A 26,317-nucleotide genomic window follows, 5' to 3' on the forward strand; every position below is an offset into this window, starting at 1 on the left:
TAACTATTGTCAGTATTAATGACAGTCTTGTTATGCTTAAGAAAATTATTGACTCATTCTGTCTTTTTTATCTTTAGCAAATATCAATCTGCCAATTCCTTCACAGTCTCTAAAGTGACAGGTTAGCACTTATTTTTAAGCTAATTTTAATACTACTGATTTTATTAATTTTCCTATGCATTTATTGATTTGTATTTATATTTCTTTAGTTCAAACCATTACTTGTGAAACAACTGTGGAACAATTATGCCCATTTCACAAACCTGCTTCCCACTGCCCAAGGTAACATTCTTGAAAACTTGATGATAATTTCTACATTTGGGACTGGATTTGTGATTCTAGCAGTATAGATAACTGCCGCATGAGGGAACTTCATCTATCGGTATAGGTTGGCACCTTCTCTGTAACTTATAGACTTAGAAATTTGCCCTGAACATTTCTAGAGTACAAGAATTATTTTTCCTTTTATTATAAGTTTCTTATAGTATAAATATTATTAGAGTTTATTGTTAACTAGAGGCAGCTAGATGGTTCAGTGGATAGAGTACTGGGCCCGGCTTCAGGAAGACCTGAGTTCATACCCTGTTTCAGACACTTGACTGTATGACCCTGGGCAGGTCACTAAGTCTCTGTTTGCCCCAGTTTTCTCATCTATAAAATGGGGGTCATAGTAGTGTCTATCTCCCAATGTTGTTGAGAAGATCAGATAACATAAAAATTATAAAGCACTTAGCACAGACCCTGTCACATAGTAAGCGCTATATAATAATTACTATTATTACATGTGAATTTTGTGGATATTGTTGTTCTAACCTTGTTACTATCATTTTGACTGTAATCAAGTGTTTACTGTAAAAGCTCTGTATTGTATAAAGCACAAGAAAGATCTAATTCTTGTTACAATAGAAGAGTTGTACATATCTTTATTATGATTGTTGAGATTATCCATGACTCTTATGTTTCCTAGAGTAACATCCATGGTGTGTACCATGGAACTCCCAAGCCATATGGACCTGTAGCTGTCGTATCTTTTATAAATAGTGCTTGGGTACATACATGTTGAACCTCTTTGTATTATTAGAGTACTACCCTGAACCTACTGGAAAATTAAGATAATTCTATTACTGTCATGCAAGACCTAACATATGTAAGACTATGCCATATGATGCCATTTATTGAATGACCTCTCCACAAATTACTGTCTTTTCTTTGGGTTTTTGTGGCACTTCTCTATTGGTTCTTCTCTTCCCTGTCTAACGTCTACTTGGTTTCCTCTGCTGGATCTCAACCTTGAACTGTATCTCTCCTACACTCTTTATGTTTGTGAGTTCATTATCTTCTATAGGTGTAATTATCATCTATATACAGGTGACTCCCACATCTATGTATCCCACCCAAATCTTTCCTGAGTTTCAGTCTTACATAACCAACCGACTTTTGGGTATTTCAAATTGAATGTCTTGTCTCAAACTCAATATGCTCCAAACTGAACTCATTATTTTTTTCCCATCAAACAAAGCAGTCTTCCACTCTTTATTTCTGCCGAGGGCACCATTATCGATCTAATTATCTAGGATCACAATATTGAATAATCTTCTCTCCCTCATTCCACAAATCCATTTACTAATTGTAAGGTTCTTTGATGGCAGGAGCTATTTCATTTTTCTCTTTAGCATACTATTCTTATACATAGTAGGAGATCAATAAATACTTTTGGATTGATAGGTTTTCTGTGGCATTTCTTGTTGTTGATGAGCCATATCTGACACTCTGTGATGCCATTTGGTGTTTTCATGGCAAAGATACAGGAACGGTTTGCCATTTCCTTCTCCAACTCATTTTATAGATGACGAAACTGAGGCAAACAAAGTTAAGTGACTTGCCCAGAGTCACACAACTAGTAAGTGTCTGAGGTGAGATTTAAACTCATGAAGATGAGTCTTCCTGACTCCAGGCCCAGCACTCTATTAGCTATGTGACCTAGCTGCCATCTTACAAAAGTCTGTTTTTGAAAGTTATTTAATTACTATGTAAGATCAATGATTTTACCATCCTATCTTTAATTCAATTATTCTTCTGTATTTTGTAATTCCAAAATATGATCAAATTTAACTCTTATTACAAAACAATCAGAAAGCATAAATGCCCACTATCCTCTTTTAAAACTTAGGTGGGGGAAAAAAAGGTCATCAGCTAGCATTTGTTAAGTACCTGTTATGTGACAGGCATTATATAGGGGGCATGTTTCAAAGACAAAAAAGAAATAATCAGTGCCCTGAAGGAGCTTACCTTCTAAAGAATTAAAAGTAGTATTTGTGCAAAGTGTTGCACTTCACTCTCAGTATTAAGAGTTTTTTCATTAATGTTCAATTCCATTCAACAAATATTTATTAAATGCATACCATGTGCAAAGAACCTGGCATAGCAATGTACTTAATAGTGTATTTAATAAATATTCCTTGAATTGAATTAGCTTCTACAGTATCAAAGCCCCTAATGCTACTTAGATTTTTAAGTTGGAGATATTCTGATGAAGATGCAAACCTTAGTATACAGGATATGAGTGTTTTGTTTAAAAGTACAAACACAAATGAAATATAGTATACAATTTTACAATTGTCTTTCTTTTATTTAATTCATTAAACTTAATTAATGGATAGTAAGTATGCTGAATTAGACATGATAAATCATAACTATCTACCTAGGGCTATAGGTCTTTAAATCTTTTGTATACCAAAAGAAAGGAGCTCTTTGGACCATTTCATAATTATTACATAACTAAGCCATTAGTTTTAGTTATTGATTGAAATTTTTAAAAAAATTACATATTAGTCACATTGGGAAAGAAAACACAGGACAAAACAAAACAATAAAAACAAAAAAAAACACCACAAGAAAAATAAAGAAAGTGAAAAATAGCATGCTTTGTTCTGCATTCAGACTCTATCAGTTCTTTTGCTGAAAATGGAGAACATTTCATCATGTGTTCTTTGGAATTGTCTTGTGATTGAAGTATTTAAACTATAATCTCAGCTTGTTTTACATATATGAAATTTTGAATTGAATTTTTATGTCTTTAAAAAACATTTTATCAGGAATAAAAGTGTCCTTTGGGTTGCAGTACTCTGAGAATCAGTTGAAGGATATGTGCTAATCTAAACTGGTAAAGGAGAATTTTCTTATTGGGAGTTCCATATGCCAATGAAATCACAACTCCTGTCCCTGACAAAATGCAATACATAGTAAGTTCCATAAACCAGAGAAGAAAGGCATTTTTGTTACTTTGTAGTCACATCATATATGTTACTAAGGTAATGGAAGATTCAGGTAAAGAAGAGGAAGCATATTTTAGTAAGTAATCATTCCTTTTTTTGCATTTCAAATATTGTGAGTAACCTTAGAAAACCTATCATCCTTTAGATTCCTTGGGGGGGAAATAACATCAAAAGGAAAGAAGACTCATGCTCTTTGGTACATATTTGGGTGGGTGGAGCACCTTTTTGTGGGTAGCAGAGAGGGCATCAATATTGAAGACTGTCTTGACTTTCTACATGGTTATAAATATTCCTCAACCACTGAAGTACTGTGTAGCTACAATCAGTTTTATCTTGGACTATTTTGAGTACTCTGAAGTAGTGGGGTTTTGAAATCATTCCAACAAAGCTGAAAGTCTTAAATGATGGTGGCTTCACTGTTCTTTGATTTTTTTTTACCCCTAGTCATTCCTTCCTTGAAGGCTTTCCTTACCTGTAATTTATTCTAAAGAAATGACAAAATAAACAAGTTAAGGGGTAATTTTTCTAAATGACAAATTCATGCCACTTTGGGACACACATTGAAATGATTTCTTCAGATTGCCACTCAGTCATTGTAATCTTGCTTTGTCCTATTGAAGTTTGAATATAAAATTTTCAACTTTTTTTATAAAACTTTACCATAAGAAAACCTAAATTTAGGGAGAAACAAATCAAGTGTTATATATTTTATAAAGTTCTAAGTATCATTTACTTTATTTGTATAAATCACTACCTGCTCTTTATAAGTAAAGAATAACAATTAACAATGGAACCCCACCAAAATACCATAGATTTCAATTATAAAACAGCTCATTAGCAAGCATTTTTGCATATAACATGAATCAAATCATGTTTCCCAAAGTATAAGTACACAAAGGAAGAGTGTAATATAATCTGATTAACTTTTAAGGCAAGTAAAAGTCCTAGTGTAAGAAATCTATGAACTACCAATAGTGTCAATAAGTTAAACTGGTTGAAATACACCTTTAATGAAAAATCTAATTTACTTTTGGGGTGAATTATCACTTTGGGCTGTGATTTTAAATCAAAGGAGGCATCATACTCCACTTAAAAATGAGCACCCTGATATTTTGTAAGGGTGAGGACTATACTAAGAATTATATGATATGTCCTCTGTCAGAAAGTTTCCTTTTTACAGGTATAATATAAAGTGGTTGTTCAAATAAAAACTTTCCCCTTTTTTCCTTTGGAAAAAAAAACTTTAAAAATACTTAGCTGTTATCTAAAAAGATTCATTTGTAATTTATTGTTTTTAGTGATTCTTTATCATGTGTTATATGTTTCCATCAAGATTTTGCTAAAAAGCCAGTATGAATTTTACAGGAGAAGTAATTCAGTTCATTAAGCATTTCTTGTGCACCTTCTTTGTTGTAAGGCAAAGTTTTCCCTTGCCCTCTAGAAGCTAACATGAGCTATGGATTACATGACAACTTCAGTTTGAGAAGCCACTGCTTTCATGCAGTCTACTGTATATTGAACCATTTGCTAAGAAACCAGCACTCACCCAACCAAAGCAGAGTTATCTGAACACCAAACATAAAGAGAATAGAGTAAAACCTGCTTTCAGATCCTGAACAGTGTCAATGCCCAATGAATCAGCTATAACCTCAAAATATTAGTGCTATTGATATATCAAATAAGATAATATTTGTTAAAAAAAAGTATCTATCACAGTACCTGGCACACAGTAGGGCTTTATAAATGCTTATTCCCTTCCCTTCCCCCAACCTGTCTCAGTCTGGTTCTAACTGTAATTCATGCCGTTATCATTCTTGGAATTTGTCCCTCAGCTAAACTGCATTGTTCCTTTCCTACTTTCACATCTTGCCTTCATTCCTACTTTAGATATTCCTTTCTTCTTCTATCTATATGTCTCTTTACTTAGCCCAAGCTTAAAATGGACTCCTCAGCCTCTCGGACCCAATTCCAATCCTACTTCCTTCCAAAACCTTGACACAGCTTTCACCTCTTAGTAAAAGTGATTTCATCTTCAAATTCTGTGGAGCAAATTCTTCTCATATAATTCTCCCTAGTACCATGATTATTTGTTTACTTTTTCTTCCCTACCACCATTGTATTGTAAATTATCTAAGAACAGTGGCCTATGCCAGAATTATTTCTGTTTCCCCAGTGATTTGTCCTAGTAGTTCTTAATAATTGTTTGTTTGGATGAATAGATAATGAATTAAGGAGAGGTCATTCAGCACCTCATTTCCTCAAAATGACTTTTCTAGTAGGACATTATGAGAGATATCCCACAAAATCTCCCTACAGGTTTCCAAAAATTCACTTTCCAACCCAAAGTTTCCAAATTAACTCATATTGTTACATTTCGCTTTTAAAATTGCCTTAAAAGAGGAGCAGCTAGGTGGCTCAGTGGATAGAACACTGGGCCTGGAGTCAGGAGGACCTGAGTTCAAGTCCGGCCTCAGACCATACACTTGACACTTACTAGCTGTGTGACCCTGAACAAGTCACTTAACCCCAATTGCCTTACCAAAAAAAAAATTCTCAGTTGAATCTTTCAGGGGCAGCTAGGTGGCACAGTGGATAGAACACTGGGCCTGGAGTCAGGAGGACCTGAGTTCAAATCCGGCCTCAGACCAAACACTTGACACTTACTAGCTGTGTGACCCTGGGCAAGTCATTTAACCCCAACTGTCTAAAAAAAATTGCCTTAAAGTTTTGTGTGTATATGCATATGGACACAAATGTATATATGTGCGTTGAAGAGAAGTACTATTTGAATTTAAAAAATGAATCTGCCATTCCTATTACAGAAGAATATTTGAAAGTATTATGTAAAATATTTAAATTATAATAGTTTTCTGACGAGATATTATTTGCCTTTTTTTTTTTCGGCAATCTTTGGCATTTCAAGAATTTCCTCTTGTTTTGATGTTATGTCTGCCTCACTATGAAAAGTGTGTTTGCTGATTTTTTTGGCTTGTTTTATATATTTCTCTTTTGAAAAATTAAAATTGGGGCATGCCTAAAGAATTTACTTTGTCCTTGACTGCCCCTCACACTGAAAAAATACAAGCCACCTATAACTTGGTGTGGTTAATTGAACACTGACAATGTTTGTGTAAGCAGTAAAGTCCTGCAAACTCTTTTTAAGCTGAGGCATATAACATCTCTAGGTCATGAGTGAGGCAGGCAAAAGTTTCTGAATTACTCCCTAGCTTATATTCTTAGTGAATTTTAGGAAACCTATTAAGTTCCAGAGACATATGAGGAAGCTACTTCCTTAATACTATTCAGGAAGTAGTTTTTGTTTTCTTCTTGGCTGACAAAAGTAGAAAAAGGCTGGAAAAATGGGAAAAATAAAAACATTTATACCAAACTCTAGGGAAAGGTAAAAATAAGTTGGACAAATTGTCTCTACTGCCAGATTGCACACTTGTCATGTTTCATAAAAAGGAATAGGAAAGAAAAAGAAATATAGGTCAGGGTTACTTTTTTGTTGTTTTATATCTATAAATGTATATTCTTTATTAAATATTTTTTCAGGGTATACTGTCCTCGCAATTGCGTGCAAGCGAACCCACACTATGCTCGTGTAATTGGAACTCGAATTTATTCTGATGTAAGTAGCTTAATTTATCTAACTCTAAAGTACTTATATGTATGAACTGTATACCATTGCCTTTTTATATTTTCACGTGACAAAGCAAGGGAAAAATTATAGGTTGATGCACTCCCATTTTAAACAAGTATACTTTGGAGTTACAAAATAAATATTTATTCATCATTGTTTTCTGATTGTAGACACTATCCTGCTTTAACTAAGCTATTTATTCCTGAGGATTGAATTAATCTATGTTTGGCTAAGCCTAAGAATGTGGAGTCAAACTTTAAAAAAAAATCACTTTTTTTCCTTGTTACCCAGTTACTCATGGCTCATGAAGAAAAATTTCTTGGGGTGTTATTAGAAAAGAAAAAAAATCAGGTCATTTCTTGTTGTTTCGTGCAAGGGGAAAATGAAATTTATCATATATAAATAATATTTTTATTGCCCATGTGACATTTGAGGAGCCTAGATTCCAATGGAGACTGCAAGATCAATACTTAAAAAGAACAGATAGATGAGGTATGTAGAAATGAATGGTGTAACTAGAGTTAGGGAGGCTTAGCTGTGGAGCTGTCATGGCAGAAAAAAAATATTTAGGCCAAGTTTTGAAGTATGGTTTACATAAAAGGTGTAGTGAAGGCATTCTAGGTAAGGCTCAAAGTTAAGGATGAGCAAGCTATATACAGGGTTTACAACAAAGTGGTTTGCTTGTCTAGAACAAAAAGTATAACCTTGACTAACCCGCATATGCATAATCTGAAGGTGATTAGTTCCAAAGAGAAGGAGAGAACTGCTACCTTGAAACTTGTAGATGGAAGATCTTTACGACATACTGTAGGCTTTTAAGCAGTTAGAAGTCACATTAACAATAATTGAGGAAGATGATTTTTGCTGCACATGAATGTCATGAAAACCTCATCTATCTTGGTAATCTTCTAGAACGTTAGAGCTAAAACTTACACAACCAATACTTTTCATTATACAGATGAAGAAACAGAATGCCCCCAAAAAAAGAAATAATTTGACCAAGGTCATGTATCTACTGAGGGTTAGAGCTGGGGATAGAACCTTTATCTTCTGATGATAAGTCTAAAACTATTTTACTTGTCCAACAGTATGAGTCATTTTTGACACCTTCTCTCATTCCCAAGTTCTATTGGTGCTATCATCTCACCTTCCTCCCCTTCTTTCCATTTCTACTGCTATTTTTCCTGGACTATTACTACTTTTCCTTCTCTATACTTTATTCTAACCCCACCCCCCCAAAAAAAGCAAAGCTCTTTTTATGTTATTCTTCTTTTTTTTTTTAGGCAATTGGGGTTAAGTGACTTGCCCAGGGTCACACAGCTAGTAAGTGTCAAGTGTTTGGTTTGAGGTCGGATTTGAACTCAAGTCCTCCTGACTTCGGGGCCAGTGCTCTATGCACTGCACCACCTAGCTGCCCCTATGTTATTTTTCTTCTAAAACCATTTTTATGGGTCCCATTTTCCTACCTAGTAACCTTCTAATACAGCAAAAGCTCTTAATTATCTAGCCTCAGCCTAATTTTTCAAATGTATCTTTCATTACTATCATTATGCCCGGCATTTTGTCTTGTCCATAAAAATTCTGTAAATACAGGGTTTCCCAAAAAGTCTTAGTGCAGTTTTATATTTTAATAGATTACAATCGCACTAAGATTTTGGTACATCCTGTATTTGTTGAATTGAAAAATTTATCATCCTCAGAGAATGAGGAACTCTATAATAAAGTAAATATGCCAGATAACTGCAACCTTTCTCTCTCTCTCTCTCTCTCTCTCTCTCTCTCTCTCTCTCTCTGTGTGCGTGTGTGTGTGTAGAAGAACATTCTTCCTTCTCTTTATATTTTCTGTAGTTTTGGGAGGGTGTAAAAGGTACCAAATTGGGAACTGATAGCTGGGTTTTAGTTCCAGTTCTGCTAATAGCTAATAATGTGATCTTGGGCAAATAGCATACCTTTTCTGTTTCCTGGTCAATTGAAGAGATTCATAGGTTTCTTATTCTTTCTACTCTCAGCTATGTTGTACTTACCATTGCATCCTTTATCTTTATTATATGGTGCCATTTATTTTTATTCACTGTATTTTTGTATATACAGATGGGTGACTCAGCCACTACATTTCTGATTAACTAGGCTGCTTAGAAATCTTTTTGGGGTATTCTTATTTGTTTGTATCTGTTTTCTGAATGATAGATTTGTAAAAATACGACCTCTAGATGAGAATTCCAAATTTCTCTACAAGATTAGTAAATTATTTCAGTTCAGCTTTTCTTGTAAGATTAATTATGAATTCTTTTTTCTTAAATATACCTGAATCAAAAAACTTTTATAACTTTCATATTGAAGTAATCTCAGGTACTGGTTTCCTAAATAAAGTTTTCCTTTATATAAATATCTATTTCCTTAAGATTGTAATTTATAAAAATTCTACCATTCTCACAGTATTCCAGTTAAATGAATGGGTTGCACACAGTATAAGTTCATTTTTTGGGGGGGCTGGAAGATTGAAACAGAGAAATTAAGAACCCTATAAATAAGAAAATTCAACAAGTTTCAAAATATGCCATTCACTCTCAAATAACACAATCTCACTTTAAATAAAATAAAACAGGATTAGGGGTGGGAAGGAGGGGTGATACAGGTAAAAGCCCACAGACTCTATGAGGCAAAGGAATTTGTCCTGCTTCTGGCCTTGACCTCTGTGTCCTTGGGCAAGTCACTTAAACTCCATAGATCTCAGTTTCCTCATTTGCAAAATCAGGGGACTCTGAAGTTCATTTCAGTTCTATATTTATGTCTGTCTTTTTATGAGCTGAATTGCCTTTGCTATTCACTATATATGTAGATACAGTTCACACATTTATTCTTAAGAAAGGATTTTGGACTTTCATTCTGGTTAATTACAAATTCTCTGTGTTCAATATAAGTGAGTACCATTGTTTCCACTATAAATTCCTCATTGTTTTCACACTGTGCATCTTTGTTCTGGTAAAGACTGGATATGAAGAGAAAAATCCTTTTTGACCTTTGAACTTGATCAGGAATGCATACCAGCTGCCCAGGCATAGGAGAAACAATAGCTTAAGAATACTTTAAAGTGCTTAAGGTTTAATGAATTGTATATCCAAGCACTCTTTCTTGCCTTTGGAAAATGTTGATAATTCTCCTCTAACAGAACAGGATAAAATGTGAAATGTGTGCTGAATTACTGTTAATCCCATCTCATATGAATTATATCAAATGCAAATATTACTTGAGTGAGGAGTTTAAGACTATGATTAAAATGCCTTTGTGGAGTCATGATGTACATTTGTATATAGCAGCCATTTCACAAAGAGGAGAAATGATTAAAGAGCTTGGCATTTAGTTTCCTTGATAGGTTAAATACCAAAAGATAACACAAAGTTCAGAGCATAGCAATAAAGTAAGGTTGTGTAATTGTAAAAGAAGTGTTTATGTTGAGGTATGATGCTCATGAGACAGACCATATGTGTAGAAAGTGAAAAAAGCAGAAATCTAAATCAATGAAGTTAGGATTAAAGAAGATACATGAGGATGCAGGGTAGAGGTCTTATTTTCTTGTTTGGGGGTATTTGGGAAGTCTTCAAGCAAAAGATGTATAGTTTTGTCTAATCACACTCAACTATAAAAATATTTTAATAGAGTATTTGGAAGAAAGGACATGTTAATCACAAGAACTTTGAAGAACTCAAAGATTATTATTTAATCTTCACAAGAATTCTTAATCTGCTATCTGTGAACATAGTTTAAAAATATTTTGATAACTGTATTTTAGTATAATTGGTTTCCTTTGTGATCCTACACATTTTATTTTACATATTTAAAAATATTCTAAGACTGAAGAGGTCCATATGCTTCACTGAACTTCCAGGTATCCATGACATGCAAAAAAGCTAACAATCCTCTGCTGCTCTAGGATTAGAATTGTTCTTATTACTTTGAAGGGATTTAAAATGCAAATATCTTCCATTCAACCAGTAAATGTTTTCCACATGAATTCTACCTCAGTATAGCTCTTTTTTTAATAATGGATGATTAAAATATTATTATGAACAAAATATAAAATATTATATTAAAATATTATGATTAAAATATATATATATATATTTATGTGGTAATTCTACTTAAGGGAACTATAAGCCCCTCAGTATCATCACTCCCTTGAGTGATGTGTGTCGTATTCCTTTTCTACCTTAGTAGACAGTCTTCATGACTTGCTGTGGCTGTAAAAATTAGCCACCTAATGACCACTCTTTTGATGATGTCTTTCCACATTTAACCTATCTGGTCCTTGGTCAACAGAATTCCATTCTGTTTCTAGGCCTCTTCTTGATGGTTTTCCAGCACAGTAGAACCTGCTAGACATTGAATTGTGCTGGCATAGCCTTTAAGTACCCAGAGTCACCTACAAGCCAAGATGAGGCATCAGAGTAGGACAGATAAGGAAACAGAGAGGTCTTTTAATTTTTCCATTATCACCTAATCTTTGATTCCAAATCCTAATGTTCTTTACATAATACTATGCTGCTCCCCAGAAAATTATATTGAGTTGAAAGCATTAATAAAATAGTTTATACCCAAGGCTCGTGCAAAATATTTTTGTGAAACTAATGATAAGTGTTAATTTAATAAAATGAAATAATGAGTGAAAAGTACTAGAAATTCTATTGTACCCAGTGTAATTATAGAACATTTTTAGTATTGCATTTCAAATCTACTATTCAGTCAACAACTATCATTAGAAATTTTGTAGGAGCTGTGTCCACTCTTCTTTTCTTCCTTATTAATACCGTTACTTATAGGAACTGCCATGTCCAAATGTACCTCCCCAAAAATGAAAAATAAACATAGACTGAGTACATGGAAAATGACCAAACCAAGAATTCTTAGTTCTGAATATCATTTGTTTGAATTAGTTAAAAATTTCAAATCCAAGCATGATGAATATTCATGAAAGGAGAGCAAATAACTACTTTCTGCCACTGAATCTCTTTGTAGGGGGTGGTAGTGGTAAACCATTTAGGCAGTAGCTACCTATACCAAATGGCTAGATTGTAGGATGGTTTACTGCATCATTTCAATCATTCCTATGCTCGTTTGACCCTAGAATTTTCTCAGTTCACCTTTTTCATATCTCTGGACTTTAGTTCCCACATTGACTGCAGAGTAGAGATAGATTGGATGACCTTGAAGGTCCTTTTGTGCTTCACATCCATGAACTTATGTAATTTGTTGATTCATTATAGCCTTTTGGATGCTCAATATACCTTGTCAATTACCTCCTTAAATATACCTTTACATTTACTATCAGTTTATCAAATGTAATATGAGGAAACTTAATTGCAAAATAAGATGAATTTTTTTTTCTTTTACCCTCTCAGGTGTCTAGCATTTGCAGAGCAGCTGTTCATGCTGGTGTAGTTCCTAATCAGGGTGGTTATGTTGATGTCATGCCAGTAGACAAGAGAAAAGCTTACGTTGCATCCTTTCAGAATGGCATCTTTTCAGAAAGGTAAAACCTATAGTTATCAACCAGTATAATTTACCTGTTTCTCAGTTAATAGGCTTCTGTAGTTGATATGTTTTAAAGGTCAAGAGACTAGGGCAGCGTGTGGGTTTATCATGCTTGTATAACAATTGGCCCCTAAATTACTGGAGAAGCTGCAGTACCAGAACTGCCTGTCTCCTGTAAGCTTATAATTCATAGCCTGAAAAGCTGATTACAAATCAAAACAACTCTATTGTTACTTGATCTTGCAAGAAATATTTGATGGAAGATGTTTTCTTCACTCTCTAGGATTTTCTAGATTAAAATTATTTGAAATTATTCTAGGTGAGAATGGCACAGAGTTATTTGGCTTATCTAAATTTACTGCAGTCTATGTAATTAACGTAGTTGTGTTTGTGTGTGCATGTGTTTAAAGTAAATAGTAAACTTGATTTTTCTTAAGGCCCCAGTCACTCCTGGAGTGAAAATTAGATTCTGTTTTCCTTACTAACTTGACTAAGGACAAAATTATATAAGAATTTAGAAGCTATGATGCCATTCTTATAAACATTTATTTACACATGCCCATAATTCATGCATTTTTTTATCTTTTGCAGTTTGCAGAATCCTCCAGGAGGGAAGGCATTCAGAGTATTCGCTGTTGTTTGAATAGGACAAATGAAATGCAAAATGTTAAAAAGAGCACTTGGAAGGGGATGGTAAAGATGAATCAGAATGCTATGCTGTACTTCTCAACTGTATAAAGCTGTAACATTGTTGTATAGAAGATGTCAACTATTTTTAGCCCCCTAAAGTGTCAGTGCTTGTAAATCTGGATAAATTCTGTAAAATAAAAACATGGGATATTATTGGAAAAATATCTTGAATATGAAAGTTTCAGAAATCCTGTGTTAAATATTGCTATATTTTCTTAGCAATTATTTCTGTCATGGTTAATTATGTAGTCATAAATGTTCTACCTTTCGTCTATCTGAATGTTATTATATGGTGCTTTATGTATGCCACTAATATAATAAATCTAAAAGCATAAAATGGATGACCTCAGAGAGATCACCTTGTGCTTAAAAATGATTAACCTGAAAATGAATAGAAACTGTGCTGTCACTATTTCCATTTTCTAAAGTCTGTTATTACTTACTCAGATAAGCTCCACTGTTTTTCAATTTTATTTCTGTACAATTTTTCTCATTTTTTAGGTTTAGGCATGAGTTGAGTTCATACTTCATATTGGTTTTCTATTTTTTTGGTAAATGGTCTCCTAATTTTCAAATACAAATCTACCTTAAAAAGTAGATTAAAAAAAAGCTAGATGCCTCTAAATCTTTCAGATCAAGTAGATAGCCCCAAATGGACCATGTATTTAATGGTAGATGGAATAAAACAATAGTAATGATGTAAACATATGCATAGTGGTTATATAGCATATATAGTAGACGCGAGAGTAAACAGATTGAACATTTTATGTACTCTTGAAATCAAAATCATATCTCTTTGTTTTATATCCTGGCAAATACTCCTGCAGGCCAGGATGTATAGGGGCAAAATGTCTTATGAAGATGAATTCATTTAATTGCTTCACCATTGCCATTGATTTTCTTTATGGTGAATGGCCTCGTGCATTAATTTTTACCATATTATGGTACATGAAAAACATATAATGGCAATATTATGTTTGTTTCTATGAAAAAATGTATCATGCTTTAAGACTAAAAAGCTGTTAAACTTTATTTTTGGTATTTTTTCTGCTCATGAATTTACTATTTTTTTTCTTCCCATAAATATATTGACATTCTTCATGTTTCAGAGTTGTTTTTTCCCCCCTATTCTCATTTGCTATGTGGACTACCTCATATAGTTGAGCAAGTTTGTTTAGGCTTAGTAATGATTTTGAATAAAATGAATAAAGGTACTTGCTAACAGCAAATTCATAGGTATTTTCATCAGATTTTATATTAACATAAAAACTACACTGGAAAGGAACCAGGAGAGATATGAAAGACTCAAGAGTAGACTATATTTTTTGTGGATGTACAAAAAGAAAAAAAAATTAATATTTAGAAGAGTCCTAGTTATGAAAACTTTAAAAGACTGAACAAATGCACACTCACCAAGTTAGTAAAATTATGGCAGAGACAGATGTACTCAGGTCAAGTATGGTCAGAGATGGAAAAGGAAGAGAGTTGGATGGGAGCAAGTATTGTTCTTTGCCTTTCTTTGTATCCTCAATACTTAACACAGAGTCTGCTACATAGTCAATATTTACTAAATGTTTATTGACTGACCAACTGAATACAAAAGTGATTCAAATGGAGAAATGTTTGCTGGAGAACAAAGTTACTAATAAATTGTGAGGAACACCATGCATGATTAATGCTTTATCTATCCATCACTGTTAGGGGATAAGGTGTTCTCTGTAAGAAGATTTTCTAGTAACTTGTATTTACCCCCAAATTTTTCATTGAATTTTTTTTTGCTGCAAATATTTTTTCCAAAGAAAAAATATAGATATGTACATATATATGCATATATAACACACATATATGCATTTATGTATAAGTAGATATAACTTTACTTCTCTGTCATGAAACAAAGCAAATAAATGATTGACACTCAAAAAACAGTCTTCTCTTTGATAACGCATGATTATCTTACTACTCTAAATATTTCACTGTGTTGTAATACAATGATGCCTTTAGGGGCTGTGGAGTAGGACAGGGATGCTTTTCTCTATGTTAAAGTGTTGTAGGCTCCTGTACTTTTAATGATGTCTGTTCTTAATGTTTTTTTTTTTGTCTCTTCCATTGTAGTCAAACTTTCAGCAATCACTTTTCCCTTATGTTTTCTGCATTTAGCTTGTTCCCCATCCCCACTTTCTAGCTGATTTGCTACTTTTAATTTGTTATAGGCAGGAAAAAAAAACATGTTAACAAATTTCTTTCCATTCTCAGCCAAGAAAGCTAATGTTGTTTTAGAATCCCTTCTCAGGTCATTTTCATCTACCTGATGTTATCTGATGTGCACTTATTTATGTGTTGTTTCCCCTATTAGAATGTATGTTTCTTGAGGGGAGGGACATTTCAAAATTTGTTTTTGTCTTTATTTTTGCCTTTTCCCCCCTCCAATACATAACACCATCCTTGGAACATAGCAAACCCTCTGTTCTTACTATATTGACTGATTTCATCAAGAAACAGTTAGGACAACAGGGAGGTGATAATCCAGATGTCCGCTGCACTGGTCAGACTACAGCTGGAATGATTGTGTTCAGTTCTAGACACATTTTAGTGAGGGTAATATGAGTCGAATGAGTTAAACAAAAACTAGAAAAGAGCTAACAATATGAGAAAAGGTCTTCAGCTTATGCCATATGAAGATTCATAGAAGACACTGAGGATACACATGATGTAACTTGTAGAAAAGAAACTTTTTTTTTAAATGTTAACTGTCTTAAAATCCTTGAAGAACCATCACGTGGTAGAGGGAATGGATTTGTTCTGCTTGGGCCCACAGGGAAAAACTAGGAGCTATAAAGAGTCAAATGTTCTAAAAGAAATATTTCCTGGTGGTTAAAGCTGCCCAATTCCATGGCATGGTCTGCCTTGGGAAGTAATGGAGTTCCCTCTCTGAAATTCCTTAAGCAAAAACTGGATGACCATTTGTTAGTATGTGGTAGAGGAGAATTCTTGTTTAATTATAGTTTGATCCAAATTGTCTTTGAAGTGCTATCAGACTGAGACACTGGGATTCCGTAAAACTCTCCAAGGTTTTCATGTTAACATCAAATCCGTGGCTAACTTTCTAAGCATACAACTATCGCAAGCACTCAGTCCTATCCTGATTCTTTGTTTATCAAACACACCTTGGTTCTATATTATCATTGTTTCTTTTATCTTTTGTAGCATTATGTCTAATGGCTCAAATCCATATTTTTTCCAATTTGACCCTTGGACAATAGCTCACAAGCAAGTATCAAAACAACACATCAAATGATTGATGAAAGCGGGTACTTTATAAATGTTCATGGCAATTGATTCCAGATACATGAATGAAGTAAAAAGGCCAAATTCTTCCTAATATGATTAATTTTGTACATAAAGTTTTTTTATAATAAAATCAAGTCAGTTTTTTTCCTGAAGCTGTCTATAGAATACTTGTTACTTATACATTGAAAGACCATTGCTTTTATTATTTTTATTTTAAAAATCTATTCTTAAGTATTTCTGTTACTATTTCAGAACTAATACACGCTGTTGATACAACTTCAATTAAGACTTCAGAGCATGTGCAAGTATTACTTCTGGTCTCTTACCACATGAAGGAAAGGAGTGTTTTGATTGGCTGCTGAGCCAAATCTAAGAGTGAATTCAAAAGACTAATTGGTCAAGACATCATCTCTTTCCTTATAGATTTCATCTAAATGTGGGGACAAGAACTTTTGCAAGGTGCTAGATAGGATAGAGGCCTTGGGCCTTTAGCTTCCCATTTGGACTACCATCCTTGGTGCTGCTTCTTGGCTGCAGAGTCAATCTCATGCTGGACGGGGTTTAAGTTACTCTTTGAAGTTGTGCTGGTAGATGGCAAACTGATCTGAGCTCTGGCTCCTGGACTTCTAGAAGCCTACTTTCTGAACCTTTCAAAGCTCACAAGGTCACAGATTAGTTACCTCCAGACTATGTAAGACTGGAAAAGAATAGAGACAACAGATGCAGAAATTACAGCAGGGCTGCGTGCTAATGGACCATATGACAGTGGGAAGTTAAAAGATCTAATGCCTTTCTCACCATCTGGAGTCTTAGAGCAGTCCTTGACTACTTACATGAATGCAGTCAGGCAAGAAAGAGAAAACATTTTGGTTAGTTAGTACTTTTGGAATGCATTCTCAATTCTGGCTTAACCGTCAATTAAAAGGTTCCCCTTCATGTGGTGAGCAGATTGCAAACAACACAAACACTTGCTCTGAAGTCCATATGTGGATTATATTAGAACTTGGTTTATTGGATAGTCCCTTCATTACACTCATATGTTCAACCTTCCTTGATCCTGATCCGATAAAGTGAGGATCATCTGTTTCTTGTGACTCTACCCCTTCCTCCAAGTTTGTATATACTTCTTACATATTCCAGTTAGGAGAAATAGTGTGTTCTACATCCCATCATTTTTTTCTATGCTAATATATTTCCCTTATCATCTTTTATTTTCTCTTTTAAAACCCTCCACTCCCAGGGCCAAAATTGGTCAACTAATTCTCTCAATAACCTTTGAAGATGTTAAGGTTCTAAAGAGTCACTTACTTCTCCCCTTATTAGAATGATAGCAATGAACAAATAGCCCCTTCCAATTGCTCAAATAAGTTTACTTTCTAATATTTCTTTTGGATCTTGTTTTTACATTTTAAAATTACTTCTTAAGTGTAGACATTTTATCAAGAATGTTTGAGAATCCTCTATTTCATTAAAGTTGTATCTCCTACCCCACTAAACAGGATTAACTCAGCTTTTCAGGGTCAATTATTCTTGGCTGTAAGTCTATATCTTTTGCCTTTTGGAATGTTAATATTACATGACCTCTCACAGAGTAACATTGCTAAGCCTTGTGTGGTCCTAACTATGTATTTTCTTGGAATTTGAAGTTCTTTTTTTTTCCTAGCTAACTATAGTACTTTTTTTTAGATTGATAGTTTGTTTGCTTTTTGTTTCCAATTGCACATCAAGACAATTTTATATAGATCAGGGTCCTAGTGCTGGTGTCTGGTATATTCTGGTTAGCATTCATTTTTATAAGGTTTTAAATTCTAAATTTCTCTCTCTCCCTCCCTCTCCTCCTCTCTTCCTAAAATGGTAGGCAATTGGATATAGGTTATATATGTGGTATAATATAAAACATTTCCTTATTAGTTACAGTTGTGAATAGAGAAACATATCATGAGGGAAAAAACCCCACAAAAGAAATAAAATAAGTTTAAAAAGTATGCTTTGATCTGCACTCAGGGTACATCAGTTCTTTTTATTTTTTTATTAATTTATTTTGAATTATCAACAATCACTTCCATAAGCTTTTGAGTTTTAAATTTTTTCTCCCCACCTCCCTCCCCTAGACAGCATGCAATCTGATATAGGCTATACATATACATTCCTATTAAACATATTTTCACATTAGTGATGTTGTAAGTAAGCGTTAGAACCAATAGGAGGAACCACCAGAAAGAGGAAACAAAACACAACAGAAGAAAAACATTAGCAAAAAGTATACTTTGATCTACATTCAAACTCTATAGTTCTTTCTTCTTTGTGGATAGCATTTTCCATCATGAGGCCTTTGGAGATGTCTTAGATCCTTGTATTGCTGAGAAGGGTTAAGTTTATCAACATTAGTCATCACACAATGTGGCTGTTATTGTGTACAATGTTCTCTTGGTTATGCTCACTTCACTCAGCATCAGACCATACAAGTCTTTCCAGGTTTTTCTGAAATCAGCCTGTTCATCATTTCTTATAGTACAATAGTATTCCATTACATTCATATACTACAGCTTGTTCAGTCATTCCCCAAATAATGGACATTCTCCCAATTTCCAATTCTTTGCCACCACAAAAAGAACTGCTATAAATATTTTTGTACATGTGGGTCCTTTTCCCACGTGTATGATCTCTTTGGGATATCTAGAACTGCAATTTCTGGGTCAAAGGGTATACACATTTTGATAGCCCTTTGGGCATAGCTCCAAATTGCTCTCCAAAATGGTTGGATCATTTCACAACTCCACCAACAATGCATTAGTTTTCCAATTTTCCCACATTATCTCCGACATTTAGCATTTTCCTGTTTTATCAGGTTGGCCAAACTGATAGGTGTGATGTGGGACCTCAGAGTTGTTTTGATTTGCATTTCTCTAATCAGTAGTGATTTAGAGCATTTTTTCATATGACTATAGATGGCTTTAATTTCTTCATCTGAGAACTGCCTGTTCATGCCCTTGACCATTTATCAATTGGGGAATCACTTGTATTCTTATAAATTTGACTTAATTCTCTATATATTTTAGAAATGAGGCCCTTATCAGAGACACTGGTTGTAAAAATTCTTTCCCAGTTCTCTGCTTCTTTCTTAACCTTGGTTGCATTGGCTTTGTTTGTGCAAAAACTTTTCAATTTAATGTAATCAAAATTATCTATTTTGCATTTCATAATGTTCTCTGTCTCCTGTTTAGTGATGAATTCTTCTATTCTCAATAAATCTGAAAGGTAAATCATTCCTTGCTCTCCCAGTTTGCTTACAGTATTAGCCTTTATATCTAAATCATGAACCCATTTTGACTTTATTGTGGTATATGGTGTGAGATTTTGACCTTTGACTAGTTTCTGTCATACGCTTTTCCAGTTTTCCAAGCAGTTTTTGTCAAAGAGAGAGTTCTTATCCCAGAAGCTGGGGTCTTTGGGTTTATTAACTAATAAATTACTATAGTCATTGACTACTATGTCTTACATGCTTAACCTATTCCATTGATCTATTTCTTAGCCAGCACCAACCAGTTTTGATGATTGTTGCTTTATAATACAATTTAAGATCTGGAATGGCTAGGCCACCTTCCCCTGCAGTTCTTTTCATTAGTTCCCTTGATATTCTGGACCTTTTGTTCTTCCAAATGAATTTGTTATTATTTTTTCTAACTTTATAAAATAATTTTTTGGTAGTTTGATTGATATGGCACTGAATAAGTAAATTAGCTTAGGTAGAATTGTCATTTTTATTATATTAGTTCGGCCTACCCATGAGCAATTGATATTTTTCCAAATATTTAGATCTGACTTTGTTTGTGTGAAAAGAGTTTTGTAATTGTGTTCATATAGTTCCTGGGCTTATTTCGGGAGGTAAACTCCTAAAAATTTTATAATGTCTATGGTAAGTTTAAATGGAATTTCTCTTTCTATCTCTTGCTGTTCAGCTTTGCTGGTAATATATAGAAATGCCAATGATTTATATGGGTTTATTTTATTGCCTGCAACTTTGCTAAATTTGCTTATTATTTCAAGTAGTTTTTTTTTTTACTGGATTCTCTAGGATTCTCTAAGTATATCATCATATCATCCTCAAAGAGTGATAGTTTTGTTTCCTCTTTGCCTATTCTAATAACTTCAATTTCTTTTTCTTCTCTTATTGCTAAAGCTAATGTTTCCAGTACAATATTGAACAACAGTAGAAATAATGAATATCCTTGTTTCACCCCTGATCTTATTGGAAATGTTTCTAGCTTGTCCCCATACCATATGATGCTTGCTGAAGGTTTTAGGTAGATGCTATTTATTATTTTAAGGAAGACTCCATTTATTCCTATGCTCTCTAGAGTTTTTAATAGGAATGTGTGTTGTGTTCTGTCAAAAGCTTTTTCTGCCACTATTGAGATGATCATGTGGTGTTGATATGCTCAATTATGCTGTTAGCTTTCCTAATATTGAACCAGCCCTGCATTCCTGGTATAAATCCTACCTGGTCATAGTATATTATTCTTGTGATAAGTTGCTGTAATCTAATGCTAATATTTTATTTAAATTTTTTGCATCTATATTCATTAGGAAAATCGGTCTATAATTTTGTTTCTCTGTTTTGACTCTTCCCGGTTTAGGTATCAGCACCATATTTGTATCATAAAAAGAATTTGGTAAGACTCCTTCTTCACCTATTTTCCCAAGTAGTCTATATAGTTTTGGAATTAATTGTCTTTAAATGTTCGATAGAATTCACTTGAGGGACAGCTAGGTGGCACAGTAGATAGAGCACTGGCCCTGAAGTCAAGAGGACCTGAGTTCAAATCCGACCTCTGATAGAACTTGACACTTACTAGCTGTGTGACCCTGGGTAAGTCACTTAACCCCAACTGCCTAAAAAGAAAGGGTAGAAAAAAAAAGAATTCACTTGAAAATCTTCCGGCCCTGGAGATTTTTTCCTAGGGAGTTTATCAATGGCTTGTTCAATTTCTTTTTCTGAGATGCAGTTATTTAAGTATTTTACTTTCTCTTCTGTTAATCTGGGCAATTTATATTTTTGTAAATATGTATACATTTCACTAACATTGTCAAATGTATTGGCATACAGTTGGGCAAAATAGTTCCTAATTATTGTTTTAATTTTTTTTTCCTTGGTGGTGGATTCACCCTTTTCATTCTTAATATTGGTAATTTGGATTTTTCTTTCTTTTTTTAATTAAATTAACCAAAGTTTTATCTATTTTATTTTTTTCATAAAACCAACTCTTAGTTTTATTTATTAGTTCAATAGTTTTCTTAATTTCAATTTTATTAATTTTTCCTTTGGTTTTCAATATTTCTAATTTGGTGTTTAATTGAGGATTTTTAATATTTTCTAGTTTTTTTTAGTTGTATGCCTAATTCATCTATCTCCTCTTTTTCTATTTTATTCATGTAAGCATTTAGAGATATAAAACTTCCCCTAAGAACTGCTTTCACTGCATCCCATAAGTTTTGGTGTGTTGTCTCATTATTGTCATCCTCTCGAATGAAGTTATTGATTGTTTCTATGATTTGTTCTTTGACCCACTCAGTTTTTAGGATTAGATTATTTAGTTTCCAAATATGTTTTAGTCTATCTTTCCATGGCCCTTTATTACATATAATTTTTATTGCATCATGATCCAAAAAGGATGCATTTAATATTTCTGCCTTTCTGCATTGGATTGTGAGGTTTTTATGCCCTAGTACATGGTCAATTTTTGTGTATGTGCCATGTACCACTGAGAAAAATGTATATTCCTTTCTATCCCCATTTACTTTTCTCCAGAGGTCTCTCATACCTAACTTTTCTAATGTTCTATTCACCTCCTTAACTTCTTTCTTGTTTATTTTGTTGTTAAGAATTATTTAGTTCAGAGAGGAGGAGATTGAGGTCCCCCACTAGTACAGTATTGCTGTCTATTTCTTCCTGTAACTCCCTGAACTTCTCCACTAAGAATTTGGATGCTATACCATGTGATGCCTATATGTTTAGTAATATTACTTCATTGTCTATGGTGCCTTTTAGCAGGATATAGTTTCCTTCCTTACCTCTTTCGATAAATCTATTTTTGTTTTTGCTTTGTCTGAGATCAGGATTGCTACCTCTGCTTTTTTTTTTTACTTCAGCTGTAGCATAATATATCCTGCTCCAGTCTTTTACCTTTACTCTGTGTGTCACTCCTCCCTTCTATTAGCCCTTTCTCTTTTCTTCCCCTTTACCCTTACTGCTTCTTCCCTCCCTTCTGTGCTCCCTCCCTTTTCTTTCCCCTTTCCCTCCTGTAGGGCAAGTTAGATTTCTATACCTAACAGATTATGTTATTTCCTTCTTGAGCCAAATCTTATGAGAGTAAGGTTGAAACAATGCTCACCTCCCTCTCTTCTTTCCCTCTGCTGTAATTGGTTTTTGTGTCTTTTCCTGTAATGTAATTTACCTTTGTCTGACTCCTCCTTTCCTTTTCTCTCAATACATTTTCTTAGATCCCATTAACCCACTTACTTGGATCCATTTAATCCACTTGATTAGATTTTTTTTGTCATTACATCAGTCTACTTATATCTGCCCACTTTATGTATACCCCTTTAATATGATATAATAACAATACAGTTCTCAAGAGTTACAAGTGTCATCTTCCCTTGTAGGGATGTAAACAGTTTGCTCTTATTAAAGATATATTGTATTTTTCTGTCCCATTTACCTTTTTATGTCACTCTTGATTCTTGTATTTGAAGATCAAATTTTCTGTTGAATTCTGGTCTTTTTATCAGGAAGGTTTGGAAGTCCCATATTTTGTTTGAATATCCATCTCCTCCCCTGAAAAATCATGCTCATTTTCACTGGGTAGTTGATCCTTGGTTGTAATCCAAGCTCCTTTGCTTTATGGAATATCATGTTCCACACCCTATAGACTTTTAATGTTGGAGCTGCAAAGTCCTGTGTAATCCTGACTGTGGTTTCATGATGTTTAAATTGTTTCTTTCTGGCTGCTTGCAGTATTTTCTCTTTGACCGGGCAATTTTGGAATTTGGCTACCATATTCCTTGGTGTTTTCAATTTGGGATCTCTTTCAGGAGGTGATTGGTGGATTCTTTCTATGGCTATTTTACTCTTTGGTTCTAGGACCTCAGGGCAGTTTTCCTGTATATGAAAGATACTGTCCAGGCTCTTTTTTCATCGTGATTTTCAGGTAGACCAACAATTTTTAAATTGTCTCTCTTGGATCAATTTTCCAGGTCAGTTGTTTTGCCAATGAGGTATTTTACGTTTTCATCTATTTTTTTCTTTTTTTTTGTTTCTTTTTGACTGATTCTTGCTTTCTCAAAGAGTCATTTAGCTTCCATTTGCCCAATTATAATTTTTAACAATTTGTTTTCTTCTATTAGATTTTGTACCTCCTTCCTCATTTGGCCAATTGTATTTTTTAGGGATTTGTTTTTTTTGAGTATACTTTTTTTCCAGTTGGCCAATTGTATTTTTTAGGGACTTTTTGTCTTCAGTGTACTTTTTTCCACTTGGCCTATTGTATTTTTTAAGGACTCTTCTACCTCTCTCATTTGACTTTTAAAATCCTTCTTGAGCTCTTCTAAGAAGGCTTTTTGGGCTTCAGACCAGTTAATATTCGCTTTTGAGGTTCCAGATGTGGGGTTTGTTGACAATGTTGTCCTCTTCAGAATTTCTACCTTGATCTTCACCATTCTCATGATATGAATCTATGGTACTTTTTTTTTGCTTATTTCCTGGCCTTTAAAGATATTGAGCTCTCCTGCTGGGGAGCAGAGGGCATTGACCCAAGCTTCTTGTGTTGGGAGCCTAGGGTTTGATCATTGGCTTTGTGTGCTGGGGCCTCCGATGTTTGCAGTTGGAGACTGTAGGGTTCTGGCAGCTTACCTGTGTTGGGCTGGAATCAGCAAGGCTGGAACTCTAGGGCAACTCTAGGTTGTCTGCTTTTCCTTTCTTTTCGCTTTCTTCAGCTCCTTTCAGATGGATGTTGCTAAGTGTTTATCCACTTGGGGCCCTGTGAGGTGCTGCTTCCCTTATTTTTGCTGAGGCACTGGGAGACCCATTTGCTATAGAAAAGGAAAAAAGGATCTACATGTACAAAAATATTTATAGCAGCCCTTCTCATGGTGGCAAAATATTGGAAATTGAGGGGATGTCCATCAGTTGGGGGAATGGCTAAACAAACTGCAGTTTATGAATATAATGGAATACTATTGTGCTATAAGAAATAATGAACATGCAGATTTCAGAAAAAAAAAAACTTGGAAAGATATGGGAACTGATGCAAAGTGAAATGAGCAGAACCAGGACATCATTGTACACAGTATCTGCAATATTCTGTGATTATCAACTACGAATGACTCAGCTCTTCTCAGCAATACAATGATACAAGACTTATGTCTTGTATAAGACTCAAAAAGGAAAATGTTATTCACATCCAGAAAAAGAACTGATGTAACACTTCTGCTTCTGGGTTTCTTTGGGATCTAGACCTGGATCAAAGAGTATGTACACTTTGGTTGCCCTTTGGACATAGTTGCAAATTACTCTCCAGAGAGGTTGTTTTTGCTCATCTTGTTTTGATCTTTTTCCTTTCTTTTAAATTTAAGCTCTGCTCTTAGGGTGGAAGGGACACTATCTCAGGTTTCTTGTGCCAGGGACTGCAGGTCCTGACCACTTACATGGTGCTGCACTGATGTTGCTCTGAGGCACACAAGAGACCTTAGGGTCTGGTGCTGTGCTTAGGGGGTCAGGTGGGGGTGGCTGGCACTGCTGGAGGCCATAGGGAACTGACAGTCTACCTGGTGCTGAGCCAGGGTCCTAGTTCTGGTATCTGGCATGTGCTGAGGCCAATGGGGTGCTTCTGCATTTCCCTGAGTCCACACTGAAGAATGTGGTGGGATCTGGTCCTGATGGCTACCTGTTTGCTTAGGCATCTATGGGGCTGGCATCTACCTGTTTGCCCGGGGCTATGCTGAAGCACATGCATGTATATTTTATATATATATATATATATATATATATATATATATATATATATATATATATAATGTATACACACACACACACATATATATATACACATACATATATATGTATGTAGATTTGTGTAATATCTATATATCACATATAATATATGTAAACTGTTGAGGTGTTAAAGTTTAGCATTTGCACTAAGACATTGGGGACATCCTGGATAATAAAAACATGTCCATTTTATCTTGAGTGAGCCACTCTATCAGTTGCTTAGTCAAAAACTCTTCCTATTCATAGATCCAAAGGACAATTTATTTCTTGTCTCCCTAATTTGTTTATGATGTGCCCTTTTAATATCTAGCTTGTGTCTATTTGGAGATTATTTTGGTGCACAACAGAGGTATTAAACATGTAGTTTGTGGGCTGCATGTGATCTACAATGTTCCAGAGTGTGGTCTGAACCACATTAAAATGTAATTGGAAAATATTTTTTAAATAAATAAAAATATAACAAAACACAGAAAATATTAACAGGTGATTTTCAAAGTTAATATGTGCCCTCAGGAATCCTTATTACAGTTTAATGGCCTCCATTTCTATTTAAGTCTAACACCACTGGTGTATGGTATGAGGTTCCCCACCCCTGGCTCTAGACTTAATTTCTACCAGACTGTTGTCCACATTTCCCAACATTTTTTTCCCCTAAATAGTGAATCCTTCCCTCACTAATTGGGGTCTTTGGGTTTATCAGACACTGTGCTACTGTATTTATTTTCTTCTGTATGTGGTTTCTCTAATCTTTTTCACTCACTGACCTCTTTCTCTTTTTTTAAAAGTCGGTACCAAATCATTTTAAATGACTACTCTCTTGGCTATACACTTTGATATCTCTTA

The 26,317-nt window shown here is 34.3% G+C and overlaps 1 protein-coding gene across 1 annotated transcript in view; it reads left to right on the forward strand.

The window, feature by feature from the left end:
- Positions 1–13,097, forward strand: part of LOC114054243 (cysteine-rich secretory protein LCCL domain-containing 1) — a 46,109-nt gene extending 33,012 nt beyond the window's left edge. Inside the window, exons 10-14 of the mRNA XM_027877422.1 lie at positions 78–121; positions 210–282; positions 6,831–6,906; positions 12,315–12,445; positions 13,039–13,097. Of these exons, the coding sequence (XP_027733223.1) occupies positions 78–121; positions 210–282; positions 6,831–6,906; positions 12,315–12,445; positions 13,039–13,090 (376 nt within the window). The 3' untranslated portion in view covers positions 13,091–13,097. The remainder of the gene's footprint in view (positions 1–77; positions 122–209; positions 283–6,830; positions 6,907–12,314; positions 12,446–13,038) is intronic.
- The last annotated feature ends 13,220 nt before the right edge of the window (positions 13,098–26,317 follow it).

This window comes from Vombatus ursinus, unplaced genomic scaffold, assembly GCF_900497805.2.
Source record: "Vombatus ursinus unplaced genomic scaffold, bare-nosed wombat genome assembly UNPS02014812.1, whole genome shotgun sequence".
Taxonomy (NCBI): domain Eukaryota; kingdom Metazoa; phylum Chordata; class Mammalia; order Diprotodontia; family Vombatidae; genus Vombatus; species Vombatus ursinus.